This window comes from Betta splendens, chromosome 24 (assembly GCF_900634795.4).
Source record: "Betta splendens chromosome 24, fBetSpl5.4, whole genome shotgun sequence".
Lineage (NCBI taxonomy): Eukaryota > Metazoa > Chordata > Actinopteri > Anabantiformes > Osphronemidae > Betta > Betta splendens.
The window spans coordinates 7626026-7649068 of record NC_040901.2 but is presented as its reverse complement, the minus strand read 5'-3'; the positions used below and the strand labels follow the sequence as shown (position 1 = coordinate 7649068).

At 46.8% G+C, this 23043-nt stretch overlaps 3 protein-coding genes across 3 annotated transcripts; 1 reads left to right on the top strand and 2 right to left on the bottom strand.

Moving 5' to 3' along the window:
• Positions 1-451: 451 nt before the first annotated feature.
• sec63 (SEC63 homolog, protein translocation regulator) lies at positions 452-9155 on the bottom strand. Its single transcript, XM_029141485.3, has 20 exons — positions 8892-9155; positions 8051-8150; positions 6627-6741; positions 6426-6538; positions 6253-6314; positions 5977-6035; positions 5848-5898; positions 5654-5762; positions 5380-5474; positions 5103-5235; positions 4713-4805; positions 4449-4594; positions 4226-4373; positions 3950-4032; positions 3732-3800; positions 3458-3613; positions 3190-3378; positions 2892-3092; positions 2671-2775; positions 452-2518 (listed from the first exon to the last, which is right to left on the bottom strand). The coding sequence occupies exons 1-20, from the start codon at positions 9013-9015 to the stop codon at positions 2381-2383; spliced, it is 2289 nt and encodes a 762-aa protein (XP_028997318.1). The 5' UTR covers positions 9016-9155; the 3' UTR covers positions 452-2380.
• A 400-nt stretch (positions 9156-9555) lies between these two features.
• iyd (iodotyrosine deiodinase) lies at positions 9556-11097 on the bottom strand. The gene is made up of 5 exons (XM_029141482.3): positions 10731-11097; positions 10414-10608; positions 10170-10329; positions 9884-10040; positions 9556-9807 (listed from the first exon to the last, which is right to left on the bottom strand). The coding sequence occupies exons 1-5, from the start codon at positions 10915-10917 to the stop codon at positions 9625-9627; spliced, it is 882 nt and encodes a 293-aa protein (XP_028997315.1). The 5' UTR covers positions 10918-11097; the 3' UTR covers positions 9556-9624.
• A 29-nt stretch (positions 11098-11126) lies between these two features.
• Positions 11127-20800, top strand: ppp1r14c (protein phosphatase 1, regulatory (inhibitor) subunit 14C). The gene is made up of 5 exons (XM_029141483.3): positions 11127-11271; positions 11906-12313; positions 17622-17705; positions 17905-17937; positions 18553-20800. The coding sequence occupies exons 2-5, from the start codon at positions 12071-12073 to the stop codon at positions 18625-18627; spliced, it is 435 nt and encodes a 144-aa protein (XP_028997316.1). The 5' UTR covers positions 11127-11271; positions 11906-12070; the 3' UTR covers positions 18628-20800.
• Positions 20801-23043: the final 2243 nt, after the last annotated feature.

Here is a 23043-nt window from a genome sequence, read left to right as displayed (position 1 = left end):
AGACACTGTTTGTTTTCAGACACAAACGGAAGGGGTGGGAAAGGGTGAGCAAGATGGAAAACAGGCTGCAGGCCAAGCAGAGACATGCATTTTTTTTACATTTGTAGACAAATGCATCTAATTAATAAGCATCATCTGGTTTAATGAATAATGGATTTAAAGAAGCGCAACTAAAACCAAGGCACAGGTCTGTGGGTCGTTCCGCTTCGTTTCTATTGGCTCATATGCAAATTCTGATTTTTATCATTGTGTCGTTATGTTCGCTGGATGAAAATTACACGTTGTGCGCAAAATACAGAGCTATTGTCTGGAGAAGGTCATTAGACTCCATACGACGTTATCTGACTTCAAATTTGCAAAAGTAACTGACATCTCCACGGTTCATGTTGCAGCAATAACGGTTCCTTACAATGCACGAGGAAATGAACTCACAATGAAGCGCATTAAACTATCTCATTTAAAAGTTTTTATTTGAAATGATTTTAAATACAAATAATATATATATTTTTTTCCATTTACAATGACAGTTCCTTTGTAAACAAAAGTGGCAGATAGTCAATGGAAAGTCTGTCCCAACGCGAGGCGACTCGCTCGCCCGTCGCCTGGACAAGGTCTGTCGTAGGAGGCGTTCGTGTGTCTCAACTCACTGCAGTTCGTTTCCCCACACAGCGCAAATCACTGATGCTACATTCTATTGCAGAGCGATAAATACTCAGGGTATGATATAACCTGTTAGCATACACCTGCTGGGAACAGTTACAGGAGGGGGTGGTGCGAGTCGGTGGCACTGGGAAAACATGCCGGAAGATATTTAGGCCTTTGTCTCTCCAACGCTAACGTGACCCACTAAGAAATGCTGTCAACGTAAATAATTAACTGCTGGAAATATTGATTGTGAAATAAGTCACGTCCTAAAAAGTCTAATCTGTCAAGTTGAGCGCTCAGAGCTGCAAAGGCTCGGGCTTTCGTTTCTTTCCCTGTCATGAATCCAACAGTCGTAAAAGCAAAAAGGTTAGAATCCACCCAAACAATGTGTGTTAGGTTTGTTACAACTAAAGCTCAACTAAGACGAAACATCTAAATGAGAGGGGATCCGGTTTGTTCGCAGCTAGAAAAGCAATCACTTTTCTTTACATTAGCAGGGGAAAATGGCAGTAATTACCAAACTAAGCTTGTTCTGATTCATCGAGGCGCTGGAGAGCAGACGGTTCGTCTTCCAGAACACGTTTGGTGCACGATTTGCTGCTCAGCCTCAAACCTATGCGCCGCTGGATCCGTGATATGCACTGCACGCCGCCACTGTGGAGCTACACGCTACTATGAGGAGGCTAACGCTAAACAGAATCAAAAGAAAAACACGGAAGCATTTTACAAACACAAACAAATAACTGCTCGAGTCTGCGAGAAGTGCAGACGCTTCTTGTGTGGTGGTATTTCTCTTGTATTCCTGTTTGGACAATGATTTTACACTGGAATGTGCTACAAAATAAAAGGATGCCTTAGGTGGTACATGATGGAGAAGTGAGTTGTAACACTGCACGTTTTATGAATTCCCACACTGCACGTAAGGTCACAGCTCATTTTCATAGGTAATTATTTCGGTGACGTGAAAAGATAAATACCGGATCCGTCTAGAGCCAGTATCTATCTGTACACGCCGTCTTCAACATTCAGTAAATACAAGGACGTACTCTTCTCGACTGGTGTGACAGTGGAAATTAAAAAAAAAGAAAAGATAGAAGATGAGACTCAGCTGTGTGAGAGGAGCAAATCAGGTACGATCGCTGGCGAACACGGGCCGAGGTCGCGCTTCTGCTTTTTGCGTGTACAATAGAAAGTATCATTGGTGTGGAAAACATCTGTTCAACGTGATTTCAAAAGGAATTAGGAGCAAGAGCGATGCTGCGATTCCCACAAGGAGGTCACGCGACCTCTCAAGAAAAAAACAAAAAAGAGCCCAGATAATAGGTCCTCCAGTCCACAGTGTTTCCATCTCTCATACCTGTACAAACACATACGAGGTTACAAACACACAGCATGTACAGACGCACTCCCACGCATTCACACGGGCCTGTATAATTATTCACACATTTTCCTTTCCACAAGCGCCGGAAAGTAAATGAAGGAGTCTCTGTAGAAAAGGGGCGACCGAGGGGCCGGGGGTCACAGTTCGCGTTACTGTCGGGGGGAAATGGAAGCGGAGCCGGGGCTCCGTGTGCACAAACTGCCCCCGGTGGTTCTGTGTGTGTCCGTGCGCGGAGGAAACCGGAGCCGCTCCCTCCAGCGCTGCTGTGGGGTCGGGAGTGGGTGTGGTCGGCCGGGCCGTCGGGGAGGAAGGGGTGGAGCTTGAGCGTGTGCGTGTGCGTGGCTGCGTCCGCGTTCAGTCGTTGTCCTCGTCGTCGTCCTCGCTCTCCTCGATGCCGTCGCTGTCCTCCTGCTCCTCGTCCTCCTCCTCCGTGTCGGGGATGTCCCACTGCGGGTGGTTGTCCAGCATGGCCTTGGCCTCGTGGACCTCCAGCTGGAGCAAACACAAAGCACACGCACTGTTAGGAGCACGCATCATTCCCATTGCTCAGGGAGCTTCGGCTGCTCGTTGGCTGCTCTGTGCCAGCTGTTTTTGCAGGACTGGGTAATTTACAGTGATGTGGTTTGAATGAACTGTCTCGTCACCTTTAGTGGTTTGATCAGGTCCAGTCCCATGTAGGAATCAGAACGAAGGATGACAGAGTACTGGTAGTTGCCCGTTTTGGACGGGGCTGGAAACTTCAGCTCCACCTGGTCAACATCAAACATACACAGGAATCGTCAAGCTGCTACCTCCCCATCAATCAACTACCAACCAACAATGAAGCAACAGTGTGTATGAAATCAGCTGATTGCCACTAGCTCACCTCCTCGGTGTCTTTCAGTGTGCAGACGTGGTAGGGCATCGACACCAGGGTCTGGTCTCGGCGGTCGGCGATGTACAGCCACCACCACTCCTGCTTCTCCTCTGGGAAGTAGAGGCTGTAGACGGGGTGCGTCACCTTGGACTTGGTTTCCAGCAGAGCTCGCTCGCGCCGCTGGATGCTTTGCTGCAGAGCTTCCCATTCCTGGAAGGGCGTGAAGGCGTGTGCAGAGGGGGAGATGTCACGGAAGACGCATTCACACAGACTGTTCTACGACCCGGCGCCTCTGGACTCCTCTCACCTCCTCGTCGTCGCCGCCCATCTCGTCCGCCTCCGTGTCGCTCTGCTTGTCGCTGTCCTCGTCCCTCTCGCTGGGAGAGTCCTTGTTGGCCTCGCCCTCGTCTGACTCGCTGCCTTTGTCTGAAGCCTCGTCCTCGTCCTCCTTTGCCGCCGTCACTGCTGCTGCTGCCGCTGCTGCCGCTGCAACCTCCTGTGACACCAGCATAAGAACAATCATGACGTGAGCACTAACTGCCTCAGGTTCTGACAGACGGTGACTGGACACGCACGTTTCCTGCCACATTTCCATTGGCCTGCTTGACTTTGGCTGGCGGAGGAGCCGCCTTCTTCTTGGTTAGTTTCTTCTTCTTGGACTTGGCCGTCTTCTTCGCCCCTTTGCTCTTGTTCTGCCAAACTTTGGTTTTGGCTTTATTCGCGTCTGCTTGCTGAACACACACAGACAGACAGACACACACACACACACACACACACACACACACACACCAAATGTTAAATAAATACTACAAGATTTCCTGAACTTCTCCCAACGTATGTGTTGCTTACTGCTTCCTCTGTATTGGCAGCCTCCTCTCCTGGACATGGCGTTGACTCCTGCTCTTTTTCAAACATGTCCTACACACAGAGTACACAGAGCTTAGTATTCAGCCTCTTCAGTCACAGCCAATAGGACACTCTAGTGGTCGCTCACAAAAGTGCACGAACAAAACAGGTCGCTTTCCAGTAATTCGCTCTCGAATGATGCCAGAGCAATAATCTCTTACCGCCATGCGTTTTCTGTTTAAGGTGACGGTGACTGTGACAATGGAGCCTGCTGTGATGTTGTTACTGTCCTCATCGTCAAGGACTGCAGAGACGGGCAAGAGGGGAAAGACGTTTACAATGCCTGATATTCATGGTGTAAAAAATGCAGTATTAAAGTAAAAGTCTGTGAGTTCATATAGGACCTTTATGTTCAATGAAGAGTAAGAGGAAAGCTGTTTAAGGGAACTGCAGTCATGGGCCAAAATGGGTTTGTGCGAGTGTGCTTTGGGACTAACCCTGCAGTTTGGTATCCATGGTGATGTGAGGGAAACTGCCCAACACAGCCATGACTTCATCGTACTTCTCCTCCCCCAAAAAGCGCAACATGCTGCGTCTGTCCGAGTCTTTGAGACTCACCAGGTCCTGAAGGCTTCGCACCTTGTACTAGACAGAGGGACACACACAGTCAAGCAAGGGCTGAATGTGGTGCATGTGGGCGTGCATTTGTGTGGCAGATACCTTCTTGGAGATGCAGTAGCGGAGGTGATCCTCCTCAAAGTGGGGAAGCTGCAGCAGTGGTGACTTTGACTCCTGCAGGCCCTGCACTATCATCTGAGTCAACTTCATGCAGTTCTCTATAGTTACCAGTCGAGGAGCATGGAACCCTGGACAGAAGCATAATTTACATCATGTAAAACCAGAGATCATTCTCAAAACGGCGCAATTATTAGTCATTTAACCTTTTAATCTCGTCGTGTTGTTGTTTACTGTGTGTGAGCTTACCTCCTCGGCTGTTTGCCATCATTGTAAGCTGACAGCCCACGTTAATCATTTCTTGGAGCAGAGACGGACTCTTCCTCACCACAAACCTCTGATCTGTGAGCAGAAACACAGACAAGTGCCAAGTTGAAGCCCATTAAAATGATTCAGAGCTGTACCCAGCAGAAAGTCTGCTCTGTCCGTTCTAATTCTCTACTGCTAATATATTAAAGCGTGTAAGGTAATGCAGGTCATAGGTGTTTATAAATCCAGGTCCTCCAGACGTGCTACATGAGCTGTGCTTCACTTCTGCACAAATGAGTGTAAACACAAATAGTTTGTGTATTCATTATGATTCATTATGACTTGTCCCCTCAAATCTAAACAGCTTTTACAGCTGTTGTGTCAGCTCACCTTCCTCTAACTCCTCTGATATATCCATGCGCGCCAGATGTGCAAGCACCAAAACCCTGGCCTTCAAACTGTAAGGATAACAGAACGGAGGCTCCTTCTTCTTCACGTTGATGTTACCCAACTCGCGGATCAACTGAGAGAAAGCAAGAAAGTTTTGTTAGGAAACACACTTGAAGTTAATCCTGGGATATTCATCTCTTTCCTTCCCACCGGCACAAATCTGCAAGTTCAATCTGAACTGAGGCGCCTCTCCTTAGCCCACAATATCTGTTATTACCTGCGGCACTTCAATGTTGTCCGTTGGCCGTATGGTGGCTTCTTTATTGCTGCGAGGATCAAACTCGAACGCTGCCGTCAACACCATGGCTAAGCCTGCAGGTCAGATTAAACGAATGAAAAAAAGATTATTAAGTCTGTACCGAGTGGAAGCTGCTTTCCCTCTACAGCCACCGTCATAACCGTCCCCCATCAAAAAAAAACATTACTACTATACGACAACACAGACTCTCTCTCTCTCTGCATCTTGTGTGACGATGTGAAGGGAAACTCACGCTTCATGTTCATATTAGGCGTCTTGTACATGAAGTGCATAAAGAGCTGTGTAGTGTTGATGAGGATTTGGTCCCCACTATAACGGATTGAGCGGTACCACCATGTACCCTGCAGCACACAAAGAATAGTAGTGAGGAAAAAACATGAAAAGGTGACAGCAACGGCTTCATGTGAACTATTGACTGAAACTTACCACAACAACAGGAAGAATGACCATAAAGGCCAGGCCATACACCAACAGCACCTACAGTCAAAAGCTGTTTAGTGAAGTTTGACAAATCTGAATGGATAAAGTCTAAACTGACACTTAACGAAGATTTACCAGCATTGAGTTCTTTTGGTCAACAATCCAGGCAGGCAGAGCAATACCAAAGCTCGTTGCTAAACAGGGAGACATAAAACGCATTGAATGAAATCCCCTGTTTACATTCCGCAGTACTGAGTGATTATTCTGCATGTGTAAAAGCCTTTTTTTTATTATTATCAGCCCTGGGGGCGAGCTCATCCTTGAAATGAATAGGCTGCCATGTTCCAATACACCCTCTACTATGGAACATTTTAATGACTTGCTCATCAGTACAGAAAAAAACTAACTCACCTCCTGGACCATCTGGGTTACCAAACATTTCCCAGTTTTTCCTCGACTCTTCATTGGTCAGGCTGCAGGAAAGGAAAAGGAGAATTAATAAATCGACGCTAGAGCAATTGAGGAACTACAACATGAGAGTTACTGATGCAGCCTTGCTGTTACAAGAACTGAATCGGACTTACGCAGCATAAGCTTTGGCAATTCTCATGAACGTGGCCTCGTCTCCACCTTTGTCGGGGTGATGCTTGAGTGAAAGTACGCGGTATTGCTTCTTGATTTCTGATGAAGATGCACCCTTAAAACAGACATATAATTAGAACAACTCCAAACCAACAGATAGAAATGCTTAAATGTCACTGAAGAATCCAGTTGATGGTGTTTACCGGGTCCAAGTTGAGGACTTCATATGGATTATATTCCTGATACTCTCTATCCAGCTTGGAGACCTTGTAGGCTAGCAGCAGAAACACAGCCCATCCAAATAACAAGACTGCTTTCCTGAAATAGGAAAAGAAATTAAAAAGAAAGCCCTTTGTTGTCCGAAGAAAAAAAAATTAAAACAATTCTGTCTTATTTTTTGTTTGAAGTTAAAATCTTAATCTACCTTCATTTTAAGACTTCAAACAGTGAGATTTAAAATTTTAAATACAAAAGAAAGCCTATTTTGATGTACTGCACACAAGCAGAAGGGCAGGGAGGGTTCTGACATTGTTGTTGTTTGGTATTTATGCATGGAAGTTATACTTGTTTCCATGACAATGGCAAAACCCAAAGGCCTGCTCTGCAGCATCTGTTGCCATGACTACCGCTCACTAGTCTGAGAGTTGTCTGAGTAGCTCAACAAAAAAAGATTAAAAATACATGACGGATTCCTATAATAAACATCATCAGTATCAGAATGAGTTGCAAAAGGGAAAGAGATCTGGAGATTTCGAAACGAAAGGCCACAGATGAAAGAGGAAAGCTGCTGAATAACCATGTTGGATTGCTACAGAACAGACAGCAACAGCGAGAGAACAGCAGAATGTAGATCACAGAACAGAAGTAGAAAATGAATGTATGATGACAAACAGCTGAGACAGAACAAATACTCAGAGAGGAAGGCAATAACGAGGTAGATGAGGCAACACCAATCTTTCCATCCCTCCCCCAATACAGCGAATTACTAAACAGATAGAGGAAAAGATCAAACCGTATGTTTACGCCAAAAATACACAAACCCAGGACACGTAACAACAACAACATGGGCAAAACATGTGCCCAAAAGTAGCCAAAACAAGCATAATCACGCGTGTTGAAAAAATAACCTTGAGTCTGTTTACAGTGAAATAGCATGGTCTCATCTTTACGGCACAGTCACAATGTCTGTGACCAGCTAGAAACTCAGTGAGTGAAGCGGTAAATCATCCGGAGACGCTCCAGGGCTCAGACGAAACAGCTCAGGCAAGTCACACCCCAAAACCAAGCACATATGACCTTTGGTAACAAAAGATGGGGAAGCAAACGTCCTACTGTACCACAAAATAAAATGTATCAAGATACTTGTATTAGAATGATTCAGCCGAAACTGAAGGTCGGTCATTACAAATCTCCTTGTAATGCAAAGCACAAAGGCAAACAAAAAATCAGGTGTCTGAAGCTTAAGCAAGACGGTTTAAGGTGCTACAGAACAACGTCTTATCAAAGAAAGCCTTCTTTATCCTCTACAACCTGTGAACAAGCATTTAACCTCCCTACATTTAAATGCATTGTGTTTTTCTTATTTGCAACAAAATCCACAAACTAGAAACCAAACAATTTTACTCACTTTAGTGTTGGAACAATGCTCTGCTGTGACTTCATCAGCCTGAGCCGGTACCACAGACACCGGCCATGTACCCTCCTCAGGCTCTTCAGCCGCAGTTGCTCTGGAACAAGAATGGACATGAGATGATTAGTGACGCCACAACAATACCTATACTAAATCCATTAGTACTGATAATGTCGCAATGAGGCAAGTATGATTAATTGTGCGTACAAATGTCCTCTGAGAACTTATCAAATAGCCACAATAACAACATTCCCGCAGCTGTTCTAGTGGAATCAATATCACTTATTGATTCCACATCCCGTCACTGTAAAATGTATTTACTGGTCTGATGGTGTCATGGTTCACCTACAATGTTCCTTACAGCATTTATTATACCGTGACATCAACACAGCTGCTGGGTTACGTTGGTTAGCCTAAGCTCCACTAGTCGTGGCAGTCGCACTGTGTTGTTGACAGCCACGTTCGCCTTCCTATGAACGGGACCCACGCAAAGGAGATCAATAATCCGGACAGGCCAGTTCTACTCGCTGCGAGACTGACAGTGGCTTCATGTGTGAAGATGCAGCAGTGCTGGGTGGACACGTTAAGACCTATGGCCAGTGGCTTGGTGGTTAGTCAAGCCCCAGAGGTAACTGTGGTGCCACTGGCAGCAACCAAGCACCGAGCTATGATCAAGACGTGAACGAAGCTTCATTTACGTTACAGTCGACGAGCTCATGAGCAGACAGACTCAACAGACTGCCGGGACGCTGTTTCAACACTTCTAGTTGGCTAGTTGGCTTTAGCTAGCCCAAGCTAACTCCGCTAACTCCGCTCTGAGCCAGACATCGGGCCTTACCAGCATTCTGATCCCGGGGCCAGAGGTAGTATGTGGCGGGGATCACAATGAGTCCGACGAAGGACGTTAGGAAGTAGAAAAACGTATTGCCGTTGTCGTCATACTGGAACTGTTGTCCGGCCATTTCGTAGCGGCGCGTGGGTCGCCCTTCTTCTCCGCCGCTGCGCTTCCCCCTTCAAGCCCAATGTGTGCTACTTGACAGACCGAGCGCTAACTAGCTAGCATCCAGCCCGATCATCGGTGTACGTGGTGTACGCGTGCGCAATGTGGAACTTCTTCTTCGTCGGTCGATTCGGCGCCTCCCGTGGACGCCACTGACCCCCAGAGGCGGCGATGGGAATCGACGGAGGCGCAGACTGTGGCCAGGCTTTTTGAGCAGTCAAGAGAGTGTGACGCTTGGCAGAGAGGAGCTGGTGAGAGTGGGTAAAAAGGCAGGATGGAATTCTAACAGCACTTAGCTTAGTGCAAACGTTTTGAGTGTGTAGAGACATAAAAGGGTTAGCAAAGTAGTTTCTAGATGGATTTTCATAGTATCACGCATGTTAAAAATATTAATATAGGTAATTAGGTGTTAATAATTGAGCATTAAACAACTTTCCTTTAAAATAAAAGATATTGTGTTTAACTATGCTTGTTGGGCCACAAACAAATAACACACCTAAAATCATGCAGTATGTCTTTATTCTTTTATGTTTCATATGCACACGCGTGTTTCCTCTGTGGATCAGTGCTCTCATATGTGCACCATGATGTCGTCCAGGGGCTTGCGTTTCAGGTCGGGCACGGTGGCGTCAGAGGCGGGGTAGCCCACAGGAAGCAGCATCAGCAGCTTCTCGTTAACCGGCCGTTTGAGGAGCAGCCTGAGCTGAGGTCCACAGTTAAGGGGCGTCGTCGTCACGGTAACAAGACCTGCGTTCTGGTAAGCGAGCGAGCACGTTAGCTCTGAGATGCCTCATCGCCACAAAAAGCTCAACAACCACCCTGCTTGTTACCTGTAAGGCAGCCAGCAGGATCCCACACGCGATGGAGACACTGATTTCATTGTAGTAGTGGGTCTTTTTCTTGCCATTCGATAGAAGCCCGTGGGTCTGTTTGAAGATGAGGACCAAGTACGGTGCCACATCCAAGTACTCCTTAATCCAGTTTGTCCTGCATGAACAAGGAAATTGTGAGCAAACGTGAAGACACAGAATGAGCGTTGCATCTAATTGCTGTCATGATCAGCTAAAATCTGAGCAGTATGTCTGTAACATTCATACGAATGTCAGGAATCCGCACCTTAATTTGGCTAAATCATGGACCCACTTGTCTCCCATCCTCTGACGGTAGTTAACCTCCTCCTCCTCCTCCACTATCAGTCTGATTTGGTGTTTTGTCTCTGTATCAGACACCAGGACAAACGTCCACGGCTCTGTGTGTGCTCCACTGGGGGCTGTGCCTGCAGAGGACAGGAAGCAGAATAGGTGAACACACACACAACTAATGATAATGATAATGTTGATAACGATTCATCGCTTCTCGCCTGCGGTGCGGATGACGTTCTCGATGACTTCCCGCGGAACTGGCTCTGGGCTGAGGAACCGCACCGACCTCCGCTGGTTCATCAGAGCGTAGAACTCGTGGGATCTCTGCAGCATTGTCTCCTGTGGGTAACGCCGTGGCGTGTACGGCACATGTGGAAGATCCTCCTCGCCGCTGTCCACCCAGCCATCGTCCTCTAAAAGCAAAAAGCACTGTTATTTTTAATAAAGGGTTTCTTTTATGAGCCCTTTTCTGGGCGAGAGCTCTTATTTTAGCTGTATTAATGTATAAAAAGTTCTAAAATGTGCCAACTCTGACCGTCTTCCCTTGCTGTGGTCTCGGTGTCGTCTTGTAAGTCCTGGTCCACCCACGGCCTAAAGTCCTTCCCGGGCGCCTTTGTGGAGCTCGTCTGGGTCTCCGGTTCTCGAGACTTCAGCAGGATGAAGCCGATCACCAGGCACAGGACCGCGGCCAGAGCGGGCGTGAGGACGGACATCAGGGCCATGACCGGCGAGCGCACAGATTCAGGCTGTTATGAAACGCTGTGTCTGTGTGGGGTGGGTCTGTGGGGGCGTGTTTGTGAGGACTGCCCCCTCCCTCTGTGACTGCCTGCAGTTGCTTCATAACATGGAAGCAGCAACATAGCATTTGTAGACTAGATATGTAACCAGGCCTTCATCCCAGTAAAAGCTGCTTAACCTTCAGTGTCTCATTCAGAACAAACGTTTTTATGTATTTATAACTTTCCAATATTTTGCTGACTTATGGTTTAGTGACCTTTACTCTTTTTTATTTTAGCTGAACAATCTTTGGTGCGAAGTGGAATCCGCTGCTGCTGATTGGTCCGAGCCAGAACCAGGTGGGCAACGCTTGACCTTTGGACACTTGCAGTATAATCATTAAACATAATCATTAAACATAATCATTTTAGAGAAATGTTGGCTGATCAAATACCAAATTGCATAATTTGTGTTTCATTATATGCACAATGAAATACTAAATCAGTTAATCCACTTTAAAACATCCATATCAACATATTATAACTTCAAGCAAAATGTTATAACTGCATGTGAACGCCAGGTGACGCAACGAACTCCTTAATTGCCTGACCGCTGTGTTTACATATGTTATCACATAAAACCGCCGACTTTTTAAAAACATCTGTGTATGGTAAGAAGTCATAGATAAATACAGCCCAGTAAACATATACTAACTGAAGACCGCAGGTTGGACTGGGAAAGACCTGCAGCTGCATCCGACCAGCACATGCACCATTGAGGGAATTTGGCAGACGCGCTGCAAAAAATGCAAAAAGGGAAACTATTAAATAATTTAATGGCATATCTTTATTAAAAAAATGAAATCCTCTTTTTGATATAACAGTTTAAGAACGTTTCACGTTTCAGTTTTATTCATTACGAAGCCTTTTCTGTATTTGAACATATTATTTCTGCTTGCCGTCTATTCTTTTTTTAAACCCTCATTTCTTGCAGTGTTCGCTCCGCCTTCTCGGCAGTCTCCGGCGCTGCGCTTTAAATAGCAGCTGTTTAAAAGCGCCTCACCATTCCCCCCTGTCTGCCGCGCAGCACGCAGCTCCACGCACAGCCTCGACCTCTCACTCATTCACCGATTCCTCTAATATTGACGTCGTCCCCGCAATGTCGGCCGCCAGCACCGAAACTAGTGCCTCGCTGCCCAGCGCCGGCAGCCGCGTCTTCTTCCAGGGCGCCCCCGGCGTGGGCTGCGTGGGCTCCGTGGGCTCCGGCCCCATCACCGGGGTCGATCCGGTCCAGAAGAAACAGGGGAAAGTGACGGTCAAGTACGACAGGAAGGAGCTGCGGAAAAGACTGATCCTCGAGGAGTGGATCATCGAGCAGCTCAGCGACTTGTACGACTGCGAGGTGAGTGGAGCGGCGGTCCGGAACGTGCGCGCTTGTCATCGACACCTTCGAACGCATAACAGGTGAACAATGAGGCACCTTATAGGAAAAGACGGCTCCACCATTTGGAGAATTGTGTGAAACTATGACTCAAATATAAAATTAAAGCAAATTGACATGCACTCGATCCGAGTCCCGCTTGGTTCGGCCCGCTCCAAAGTTGCTGCATGCCCATAGATGCCTGATCAGCTGGAATTCATTAGCGATGCCCACCACCCGCCCCTCTGTCCTCCCGAACGGGCCGTGTTACTGATCACACCTCCACTGTCGGCTGCAGCGGCGATACCTGCTCGTTCTCCAAGAGGTGGATAATAAGGAGGTCGAGAGAAACCGCACGGTTGCGCCTTTTACGCATCGGTCGCGTGCTGCGTTTATTCGAAAATCTGTGTTTGTGTAAACGGGGTGGATTTCCTGAACTGAAATGTACCGTGGACGCTATTCATCCATTCGACCTAATTCCTTCATCATCACTGTGGCAAATTTCTGACCTTTTTAACCCTTTACCTTCCGAGAGCCGATGTGTCGCCAGACGATATCGACGGCTCCGTTATTATGCGCCCGCACACTCTCCAGTCGCATTCCTTAGCATTTAAACAGTGAAGCGAAGCGCCACGGGGTCTGTGATGGTGCCGTGCAGAGACAGAAGGAGATGGGGGGTTGCGAACGAGCGGAGAGCGCGTCCGCTGCCGCACGCAGTATGCTGCCAGCTCCGAGTGGGGGGAGGTGGATTGACTGGAGGAGAGGAAAGAAGGGCAGTGGGTTAAGGATGTGCTGATGCTGTGACTGCTCCTCTGGCTCTGGCCCACTTCCCTCCGAGCAGAGGGTCCACACACACACACACACACACACACACACACACACACACACACACACACACACACACACACACACACCACATGCATATACTGTACGTCTGACACCTCAGGCTCAGCCAATCGGGGGTGAGACGAGCCATGTGAATGTGCAGCTCCCGCGTGTGTGTGTGTGTGTGTTGGGCTGCAGGAGGGGATGCCCTCTGGTTTCTGGACTGCAGGAGGGCGACATCAGCATAAATCAGAGCCGGACTGTCAACACTGCAGCCTAATTGTGTGTGTCCCTCCGCTCGCCGAGCAGCCCAATGCAAATATGTCTTCCCCATTCTGCAGGCAAATAGTATTTTCATGCAGCCGCCGTGCTTCCTCCACGTGTTTGTCGACGGAGAGGTCGATTCTTGACGCCGACCGACCCTCGGCTGCAGGTTTTCCCAGCATCCTCCTCTCTTTATGGCCACTGAGCTGGAGAGGCCGCCCGACTCGGACCCGGTTTACATTTCAAAGGCTGTCGGCTGCGCGTCAGTCCATCAGCTGCAGGTGTCCTTCATCTGTGAATCATATGGTGCGTGCACGCATCTTTTTGATGGGGTCTTTTTTTTGCTCATCGAGGCCTAAAGTGCACATCGATCCGGTCTCCGCTCGACCACTCCGCATTTGCCTTTCTCTCCCGATGGAGGTTTTCCAATGGGGTTTTGTGTTTCATGCCACCATTTGGATCATGCAAATGAACTTAGACCAACAGTCAAAAACACATCCCTGGTCCTGATTTATGGACAAACAGCAATCCTTCATATCTTTTTTATAGCTCTGCTCTTAAAATACTTAACTCTCCATGTTTTGCTTTAACATCAATTTAACAATTCGGCCCCTCGAGCCCAGATTTTGGCGAGGATGTTCCCAACAGCATGACACCTTCTGTTAGGACGTCTTTAACACAGCAAATAGCATGAAAGAGCGGTCAAACCACTGTATACTGACTGTAAGAGTGTGTGATTGGGGGAATGTGTTGTTCTGGCTTAAAGGTCAGCAGCTGTATCGATGTCATAATGAAAACCCGATATCAGGGATCGTGACAGGCTGTGTTTGTGTCGGGGTCATGGTGATGTTGTTGAAAGTTGGGTGGAGAAAGGAAAAGTGTTAGAAGTAGAAACAAGTGCACGAACATTTTTTTTTCTTTGAGAGCAACATAATGAAAGAACATTGTTAGACTCTACAGAGTTAAGAGGAGCAAGCGTCCTCTGCTCTCCCCCGTTTCTCCTTCCTCCTCTCTGTCCTTTGAACAGTGAAATGAACAGAGGCAACACATCCCAGGAGAACACAGGGGGACCTATCTGCTATCTATCAGGCCTCACCTCCTGTTATCCTATAGCCCGGAAAGAGAGAGAGGGAGAGAGAGAGAGGGGAAGAGAGAGAGAGAGGGAGAGTCTTGGTTGGATCCTATAATAATAAATAGTAATATCATAAAGTCTCATCACCTCATAGAAAAGACCACAAGCAAGTACAGCCTCTAATAAACCTAAATGATTATAACACTTAAATGAATGATATATATATATATATTTTTACTTGTCTTTCATTTTGTTGTGGGATCGTCTTCATTCACTTCTTTGCATGCAGTTGTAAATCCAGTAAGGCTTGGTTCCAGTGTGACAGACAGTCAGTGTATCTGTCGGCCAGAGTGCAGTTTAATGATGAGGTCAAGTCTCATGCGATTAAAAGGCGGAACGTGTCGACGCGATGATGAGTGTGTCTGGGATCAATCAATGAAGCCTGAGACGAAGAGAAGACGGCCGCTGTAATGTCCTACTTTTCCACGGCTGCGCTTCTGAAGCTCCACTCAGCTGTGTGTGTGTGTGTGTGTGTGTGTGTGTGTGTGTGTGTGTGTGTGTGTGTGTGTGTGTGTGTGTGTGTGTGTGTGTGTGTGTGTGTGTGTGTGTGTGTGTGTGTGTGTTACAGTTACACAAGCCTTTGGTTTATGAATCAAACTCTAAGATACTGTCTCTATTCGCCACTGAAATCACACAGACGGAAATAGAATAGAAATAGATTCCCGTTTATCGCGTTCGCACATGAAACGCACACACAAATGACGCTAAACAAATCAGAGGCGTCGACGCCGAGGACTTTCAGCGAGCAGCTGTTGAAAAGTTTCTGTCCGGCCGTTCCTCGGCGCGTTCGAGAGCGGCGTGGCCTTTTCACGCGCCCACGCTGATTGAAGTGAATTGACTACAGTGCAAATGAACGGCATTACCCAGAATGCACTTGCAGGTCCTTTTAGTTCTTTGGCTGCTACCGTCCTCCGAGGGGTCGCCCCCCTCCTCTCCTCGAGCCACGTCCTCCAGAGAACCGCTGAGTCGGCGTGGGAGCCGGCCGGTCGCGTCTCCGTCCCGGCCCCTTCGCAGTCGCTCCCTCATCTCGGTCTCTCAGGATCGCTCCATCCCACCTCCCGCTGAGCTGTGAGCTTTTCTGATGTTGCGCAACCCTCCTCTTCCTTTCTCTCTGCCTCTTCATCGCAGTGACCCACTTACCCCCCCCCCCCCCCCCCCCCCCCCCCCCCCCTTCCTCCTCTCATGTATTTTAATTACGCACCTCTCATCACTTCTCCTCACTTCTGTTGTGCAGTTGTTTTACAGGCTCTGCTTTTATTATCTCTACGTGGCCCCTCATTGTTTTCCTTATTACATTTCCTCTTCCTTGTCTCATTTCTACCACACTCAAATGATGTTTCCGTGTTTTCTCTATAGGCAAAGCAGCCAGTGTTTATTGTTTTGGTCCCTATCATTTGCATACAGAGCTGCACTGTAATTAAAAACATGTGGGTGTTATTATCTTATTAACTGCATAACTTATCACTAATACCAGATTAAAGTGTGGGTTTCTGCACATTTTGACTCCTCCTGACTAATGCTTAGCGTTCTGCATCCAGTTCTTATAGTTTGGGTTGGGTTCGCATGGGTATAAATATCTTTCCATGACCACAGCACCTTCCCGTTACCAATTATAGCTCGGTGGGGTCCTCAGTACAGCTGGAAGCGCTCGCTCGTGTACGGTCACACAACTGTGAAGAGGAATAATCACGTGAAGCGACTCCCTGTTGAATGGAGTGTGAAATTTGAATAGTGCGAATCGTCTGGTGAGTCACAGGGTCCGGCCTCATGTTAGCTTTGATTCACCTTCCTCACAGACAAACCAGACTGGAAACGCTGGCGGCTGCGAAGCTGTCAGTGAAAACACGTTTGACAGACACACACACACACACACACACACACACACACAGGCTGTATTTCTGGATGACATTAATTCCCCAACATTGTGATTCTCTGTCTGTAGCTCACGCTGGTCCTTGTTTCTCTCCACTCAGAATGCAGCGTGCGTGCGACAGCTGCTGGCTCCTTGTTGTTGTGTCTTCAACACACTCACTCTCTCCTGATTTGGGCCAATGGGGCGGTTTCTTCATGAATGATTTCAACTTGCTCCACCTGTTCAGACTTTACCTGTGATCTTCCCAAACCAGATCACGCTCTTTGTGTCACTGTGTGTCATGTTCACACGTTCACCCTGGCTGACATGGAAAATAATTTCCCCCAAGGCCGAGGGTGTGACCCTCGGCTATTTTAAACTCTGAATCACCAAACGGACAACAACAACCTCCCGTGTACTTACTGTAGTCACTGTCTCACGCGGCACACGAAGGCAAAGCCCTGACTGGCGCTGGCGGGTCACTGAACACTGCTCGGTGTTGTTTTTATATATCCTATTTCTAGCTTGTAGCATTTATAACAGATGAGGCCATGATCTCCATATATTCATGTTTCTTAAGAGTAGCTTTAAGGTGTAAACAAGCTGACCTTGATTCACTGATTCACTGTGGCTCATCCTGCTGAACATCTGGGACCCAAATATGAATATTTTATCCTGCATACTTTTTTTTTTTACTATTTGCTCCTCATAGACAATTTAGTAAAAAGAAGCCGGAGACTGTAGGCTCCGAAATGAAAGAACATGTGCCGCACCATTTCTGCCCCCTGCAACTCGTCGTACATTTGCTGTGATGAATGTAAAGGTGCAATCGAGGCCCAATTCCATTGTCTGCACATCGACCCGCCCACGCAAAGCTGAAATCACAGCGGCTGTTAGAGGCTTTTATGCTGTGAGCTAAAATCAACCCCTGCTCCCGTGTCTGGATGCGGAATATGCCCCAGGCTAAAGCACACAGGAGTCCTCGGAGTCGCTGCAACACAAACAAACTCACAACTCGCTGATAAAACTACGCGGCTTTAGTTGTGTCGCATCCTGAGACCAGACATCATTCTGCGCGGCCTCTCTCCCATGAAGTGGACTTATTCTCATTATTATACAACAGAGTCCTGTTTTATTGTCTAGTTTAATTTCCTGTTTGCCTCCTCTGCTCCTCCCGACTGTCGGCCAATCACTTACCACGCGTGTTTGTGTTCCAGGAGGAGGAGATGCCCGAGGTAGAGATAGACATCGATGACCTGCTGGAGATTAACAGTGATGATGAGAGAGCCAGCAAACTGCAGGTATAACCCTGTGACTGGGTCTTTTTACCTACAGTCCATGTTTGTTTATGGAAAATATTCTGTTGTTCTATACCTGGATCACAGTATCTATTATTATTATTATTATTATTATTATTATTATTATTATTATTATTATTATTATTATTATTATTATTATTATTATTCTAGTATAACATCTCTCACTGTGGTCTTTCCACAGGAATCCCTAATAGACTGCTACAAACCAACAGAGGTGAGAGTGTGTTTACTGTGGCCGGCCTTGTTTGTTGTTATTGTTGCGTTAAATGCTCGGGTGGAAGCTTTTTGGGGGATTAAGGGTGGTACAGACCAATCACATTACCTCTACATTGTGTGTGTGTGTGTGTGTGTGTGTGTGTGTGTGTGTGTGTGTGTGTGTGTGTGTGTGTGTGTGTGTGTGTGTGTGTCACACCTACTGTACACACAGCCACTCAAACACTCGCCAACACACTGTAATCCCCTGAGTAGCACAGATGCCATTTTATAAAAACACTGCATCAAATGAGAGAGAGAGAAGCAGAAAGACAAAAAGTGATGAAGCAGAATGTGAAGAAGCAACGCGGGGTGGACGACGGATGCGTAGAACAGCCGAGGAGATGACAAGAAAGAAGACATGGATGCATGTGATAGTTAGACACAGAGGGAAGGAGAAGCAGTGACACCATCGCTGACCTTTAGTCAACCTCCTGTTCAAAGCTGAGCTGTGGTTTCACCTTTCTCACCGCTTTGTGATTCATCACAGTCTTAAGGCCTTAAGATCCATCTAACTGCATTGCACGTTGATTGATGTGTTGGGGAATGACCGGACCCTTGCGTCTCCTCTTCGCAGGACTTTGTCCGTGAGTTGCTGGGCAGGATAAGAGGAATGACGAAACTCAGCGCACCAACGAAGAAGAGCCTATAATGGCCGTGACACGACCGCCGCCATCTCCGCTCCGCCGACCCAACCCACCCAACATGGACTGTCATGAGAAACATTAGTAACCGCTTTGCGCCATCAGATCCACCCATACGCTCATTACAAACACATAGAAGAATAACGTATATTATAATATTTGACTGTTGAAGGGCACGTAGGCCAAACCGAGCCACTCTGTGTGGGTAGAATACAGCCACAATTAAGTGTCAGGCCCTGCAACGTGCCACCGCTCTGCTTTAACGCCGTCCCCACCCGATCCGCATTCTGGAGCCATGCTAACACTTTTTGAGCTGACGCTGTAAAGCCAGCGGCCATAGAGACTAAAACACCATCAAATCCCAAGAAAAGACGCGGTGAGATAATGTATGTACTGCTGTAGGTGTGAAACTAGCTGTAGCACTATGTAAACAGTGCTTCATGATTTACTCATTTCTACTGAGGTGTTTTTGCTGTTACTTCCTTTTTTTTAAATGTACTGTATGTTGCCATTACTATCATGTGGGTGAAACGTGGCTCTGCGGCGTTTCTCTTGTTTTGTAAAGTCTGCCGCCTCATCCTCGAATATAAGGGAGCTCCTGTTTTAGTTCAAGCACAAGGTGTTCGCGCATCAGCTCAAACTCAAAATGAGGAGGCGCTTTAGCCAAACGGGCTAACGTCGCGCGGCTGTTTTAGCGCTCACGTTTTTTTTTTTTTTTTTTCTTTAGCAATGCATGATGGGAGTTGCCGTTCTCCTCATCGGGAGACTGCAAAACCTGTATGATTAGCACTCGTCACGTTATGCAGTGTTCCTCGTCAGAATACATATCAGTTGGTTGTTTAGGTTTAAGCACAAAACCCGAACACTGCAGTTGTTTCTCTCACTGATTCTGTTAACGCGTCCCTCGATTAGTGGGTTAGTGTTGCCTTCAAAGACTTTCAGGATCAGTTCGCATTTACACTTGACCTTAACTCCTGGCAGCCTACTTTGACCCCTCCACCTGTCAAGGGAAGGTGTGCCAAACCTGGAAGTATTCCTTTAGCTTTAGCTATTAGCTATTAGCTTTAACTTTATTGATCATCTAGTAGACGTGTCATTCTAAGACTGAACTGCAGAATCCCAGGTGCAGGAGCTAGTTTGAGTAACTTATTGTTGTTGCTGTAACACGCTGTGAGCTCCGGTACCATTAATCTCTCCCTTCCGAGCAGTCGCGAACCGATCGGACCGGAGTGGACCGGAACCTGCCGCGTGACGCGTAGACTTCACACCCTCGGCCGCCAAAGACAAAAGCAGGGCCTCGTTCGGTTTTTGGCGCAACACTCGCAAAGCACCGGCCTTGCATGCAAACAGCAGAGGAAACAATAAAGAGTAGAAATATTATGAACTCGTAATCAAGCAAAAAATACTTTTTTGACTTCGCTACCACGTATGACTTTGTAGAACTTTTTGTGTTGAGTCAACGTGACTGTCACGTTGGAGGGAATCCAGGAAATTACTTTAAAAAAATGGTGCTGTTTTTGATGTTCTTCCCAGGTTTTGGTTGTATAAAAGACATTTTCACTGTCAACTGATGTGCGAGAAAGAGAAATGTGTCTGGAAGAAGCGTGTCTTTATAGAGTAGATGGAGTTCTTTGCATTTCCTTCCCTCCCGTGGAAACTGGGAGAGGTTGAGAAAGCCCAGCTACAGTAGCAATGGTTGCTTGTGTTGAAAAGGTGGAGTGTGTTCCAGAGGACGGGTCACTGTGAGGAGGAGGAGGCCGTTATAGATCAAGAAGGATGCACCCGTTCGTGTTGAGGTACTTTTTAGGATTTTCTCTGTCAAGAAAAAGTTCAGGGGCACTATAGGCTGATATTTTATAATTTATGGGATTTCATGTGAAGAGTATTTTGACAGCGTCCATGTTAGAAAGCTTTACGTTTGCATGTATTTTTAAAGCAGCATGTTGAGGCGAGTAGGATTTTCTTGGCCCGGACGTTTTTATTTCACTAGATGAAACACTTACATTTTTATACCTTTTACCCATTTATTACAATGAAAATGTTGAGTTTTTCAGCAGCTGGTTTGTTTTTCTCTACATCCACACTAGGCTTTCTCGTTTTTAGACTGTAATGTGGTTGTCTTGGTTTGTTTTTGCTGATAATAAAAAAAAAAAAATGCTGAGTGATTCTTTACTGTTCAAACGAGAATCAGCTATTTCTTACAACAATGGGAAATCTCACAGCTGACTCAAAATGACACCATCAAGATCAAGATGTACAGCCTTCATATTCATATACAATCACAGGATCCGGGGTGAAAAGCTGCAAAGCGTGATGTGTCATTTTAAAGCTGTGTGGCAGATTGTGTTGCTGCAGTGTGTGTCATATTGGAGCCAGTAGTTTAGTGGGACGCTTCTGTCTGGTTCTGTAAAGCACTCATCAGGCTATGACATTATTGCTCAGTGTTTGCATGAGTGGCCTTTCCTCGCGGCATGTTTGGCCCGTATGGACTAACCCACTGGCCTACTGTACGCTGTTGCTAGGTAGAAAACCATTCCTCATCCCAATCACGCCCGAATGTCGCAACTACAGTAGCGGATCCGACAGAGAGGAACTGAAGCTCGTGTTTTTTTATTCAAAATGTGACGACCGTCCACGCTTGGCGAGCGAGCGATAACAGGAGCCTCGCGATTCCCGAACAGCCGCGTGCATCGCACTGCGGGGAACGGACCACGCGCTCGCGTGCGCCTTTAAATTTCATGACCCACTTTTCACAGCTGGGGCTGGCTGGCGGGGCTCGCGCACGCCGCCTTGAATAATCGGGACTGCAAGGTGAATTTGAGGAGAACACTTGTAAACGGGAGCCTCTCTCTCTCTCTCTCTCTCTCTCTCCCTCTCTCGCCGCCAGTTAGCGTCGCCCGGTTCAGTCAGATGGCTGCGCACCAGCAAATGTCGCGCCAGCACAGTCGACTAGCTGTTGGTGATGATGAAACAGATGTGAATGGAAGGCAGATGCGTGACTGTCTGAATGAAATAGGGCTTAAAGGAGCAGCAGTCTACAGCAGGATATGCTCCTATAATGTGTCCCCCTCCTCATTTTATTCTCCTCATTGTGGAAATGAGACAAAAGAAGTAGAAAGGGAAAAAAAGAGAAGGGAATATAAAGAAGAGAAGAGAGAGACCACACCACCAATGCCTTCATCTGGAGGAGCGTGTCACGCTGTTGCACTTCACTCATTCACGCACGCGACAGGCAACGCAGCCAGACACAGCATCACTCATGAAGCAGGAAGAAAGAAGCACCGCCGTGATGCGGAGCTGGCTTCTGCCCTGCTGCATTGTGGGTAAAAACACCGTCCATTAACCAGACTGATAAACATAAATAACCTGTGATACTAAGTGGGTCAGAAGTTCCAGAAAAACTATGAAATGAATATTTTATTCCACTGCTACACTGGGAACTACCTCTTTCCTTCACTTTATAAATACTATATTATGTACATGATCTACTTACGCAGCACTGGATTTAGTGTTACAACTTCAAGCATAAAAACACTGTCATTTGGGCTACAGCTGTCGTTAATATTTCATGTGCGTAATCTCTCAGTTCAGCTTTCATGTTGGGTTTTTTGTCAAATAATGGCTATGTTGACCTCTTAGACAGTAAATATTATTATGCCACGTGGACTAAACTGTCTAAGAGGTTCTGTTACATATTGTGCAACCTCTAAAAATAACCCAAATAACATTCTGAATTTGCAATAGCGTCTTGTATGTAACAATGAGGTCAAACGTAAAGGGAGGCTTTGACAGAGCTCATGAGTGTGTGTTTAGTTTTTCACATCACTTACAGAGAGGTGGACCAGTAGTGGGGGTTCTGTGGGGCCTCTGCTGTGGATCTGATGCTTTTTGGTTCAGCCCAACACAGACAGTAAACACTGCAGACAATACCGCAGCGTCCGCCCGGGGGATTAATTGCAGGGATTTAGAATTAATAGCACTATTTACTTGGCCCTGCAGCCATATGTGCTGTGGCCTGTTTGAACTACTTGTTTGTGAGAGTTATTTCCATTGTTGTGGTCGGCCATTTGTGCACAGACCCAGAAGACTGTGAGTCAATATACAGCAGAGGGTTTAGAGCCCGTAAGTGTGTGCTGAGGCTCTGCATGTCTGTTTAGACAACACGGGGGGTCCAAGTCAGGGATCTATCTGTAGGGGGTGAGTTCTGATCATTCTCCATCATGCCATCTGCTTCTAGTGAACTGTGTGGACAGAGATATTTAAGGAGGCCATTGAGGAATAAAACACACTGTCCTATGATCTGCATTTGTAAATAATAAAATATATCACTGTAGAGGAATTAAGGAATGAAAATCATGGACATTGTTTCAAGTTCAAGTGGAAGCCCACAGTTCTGTGAATCAGCTCCTCGGCAGAGCTGTGAA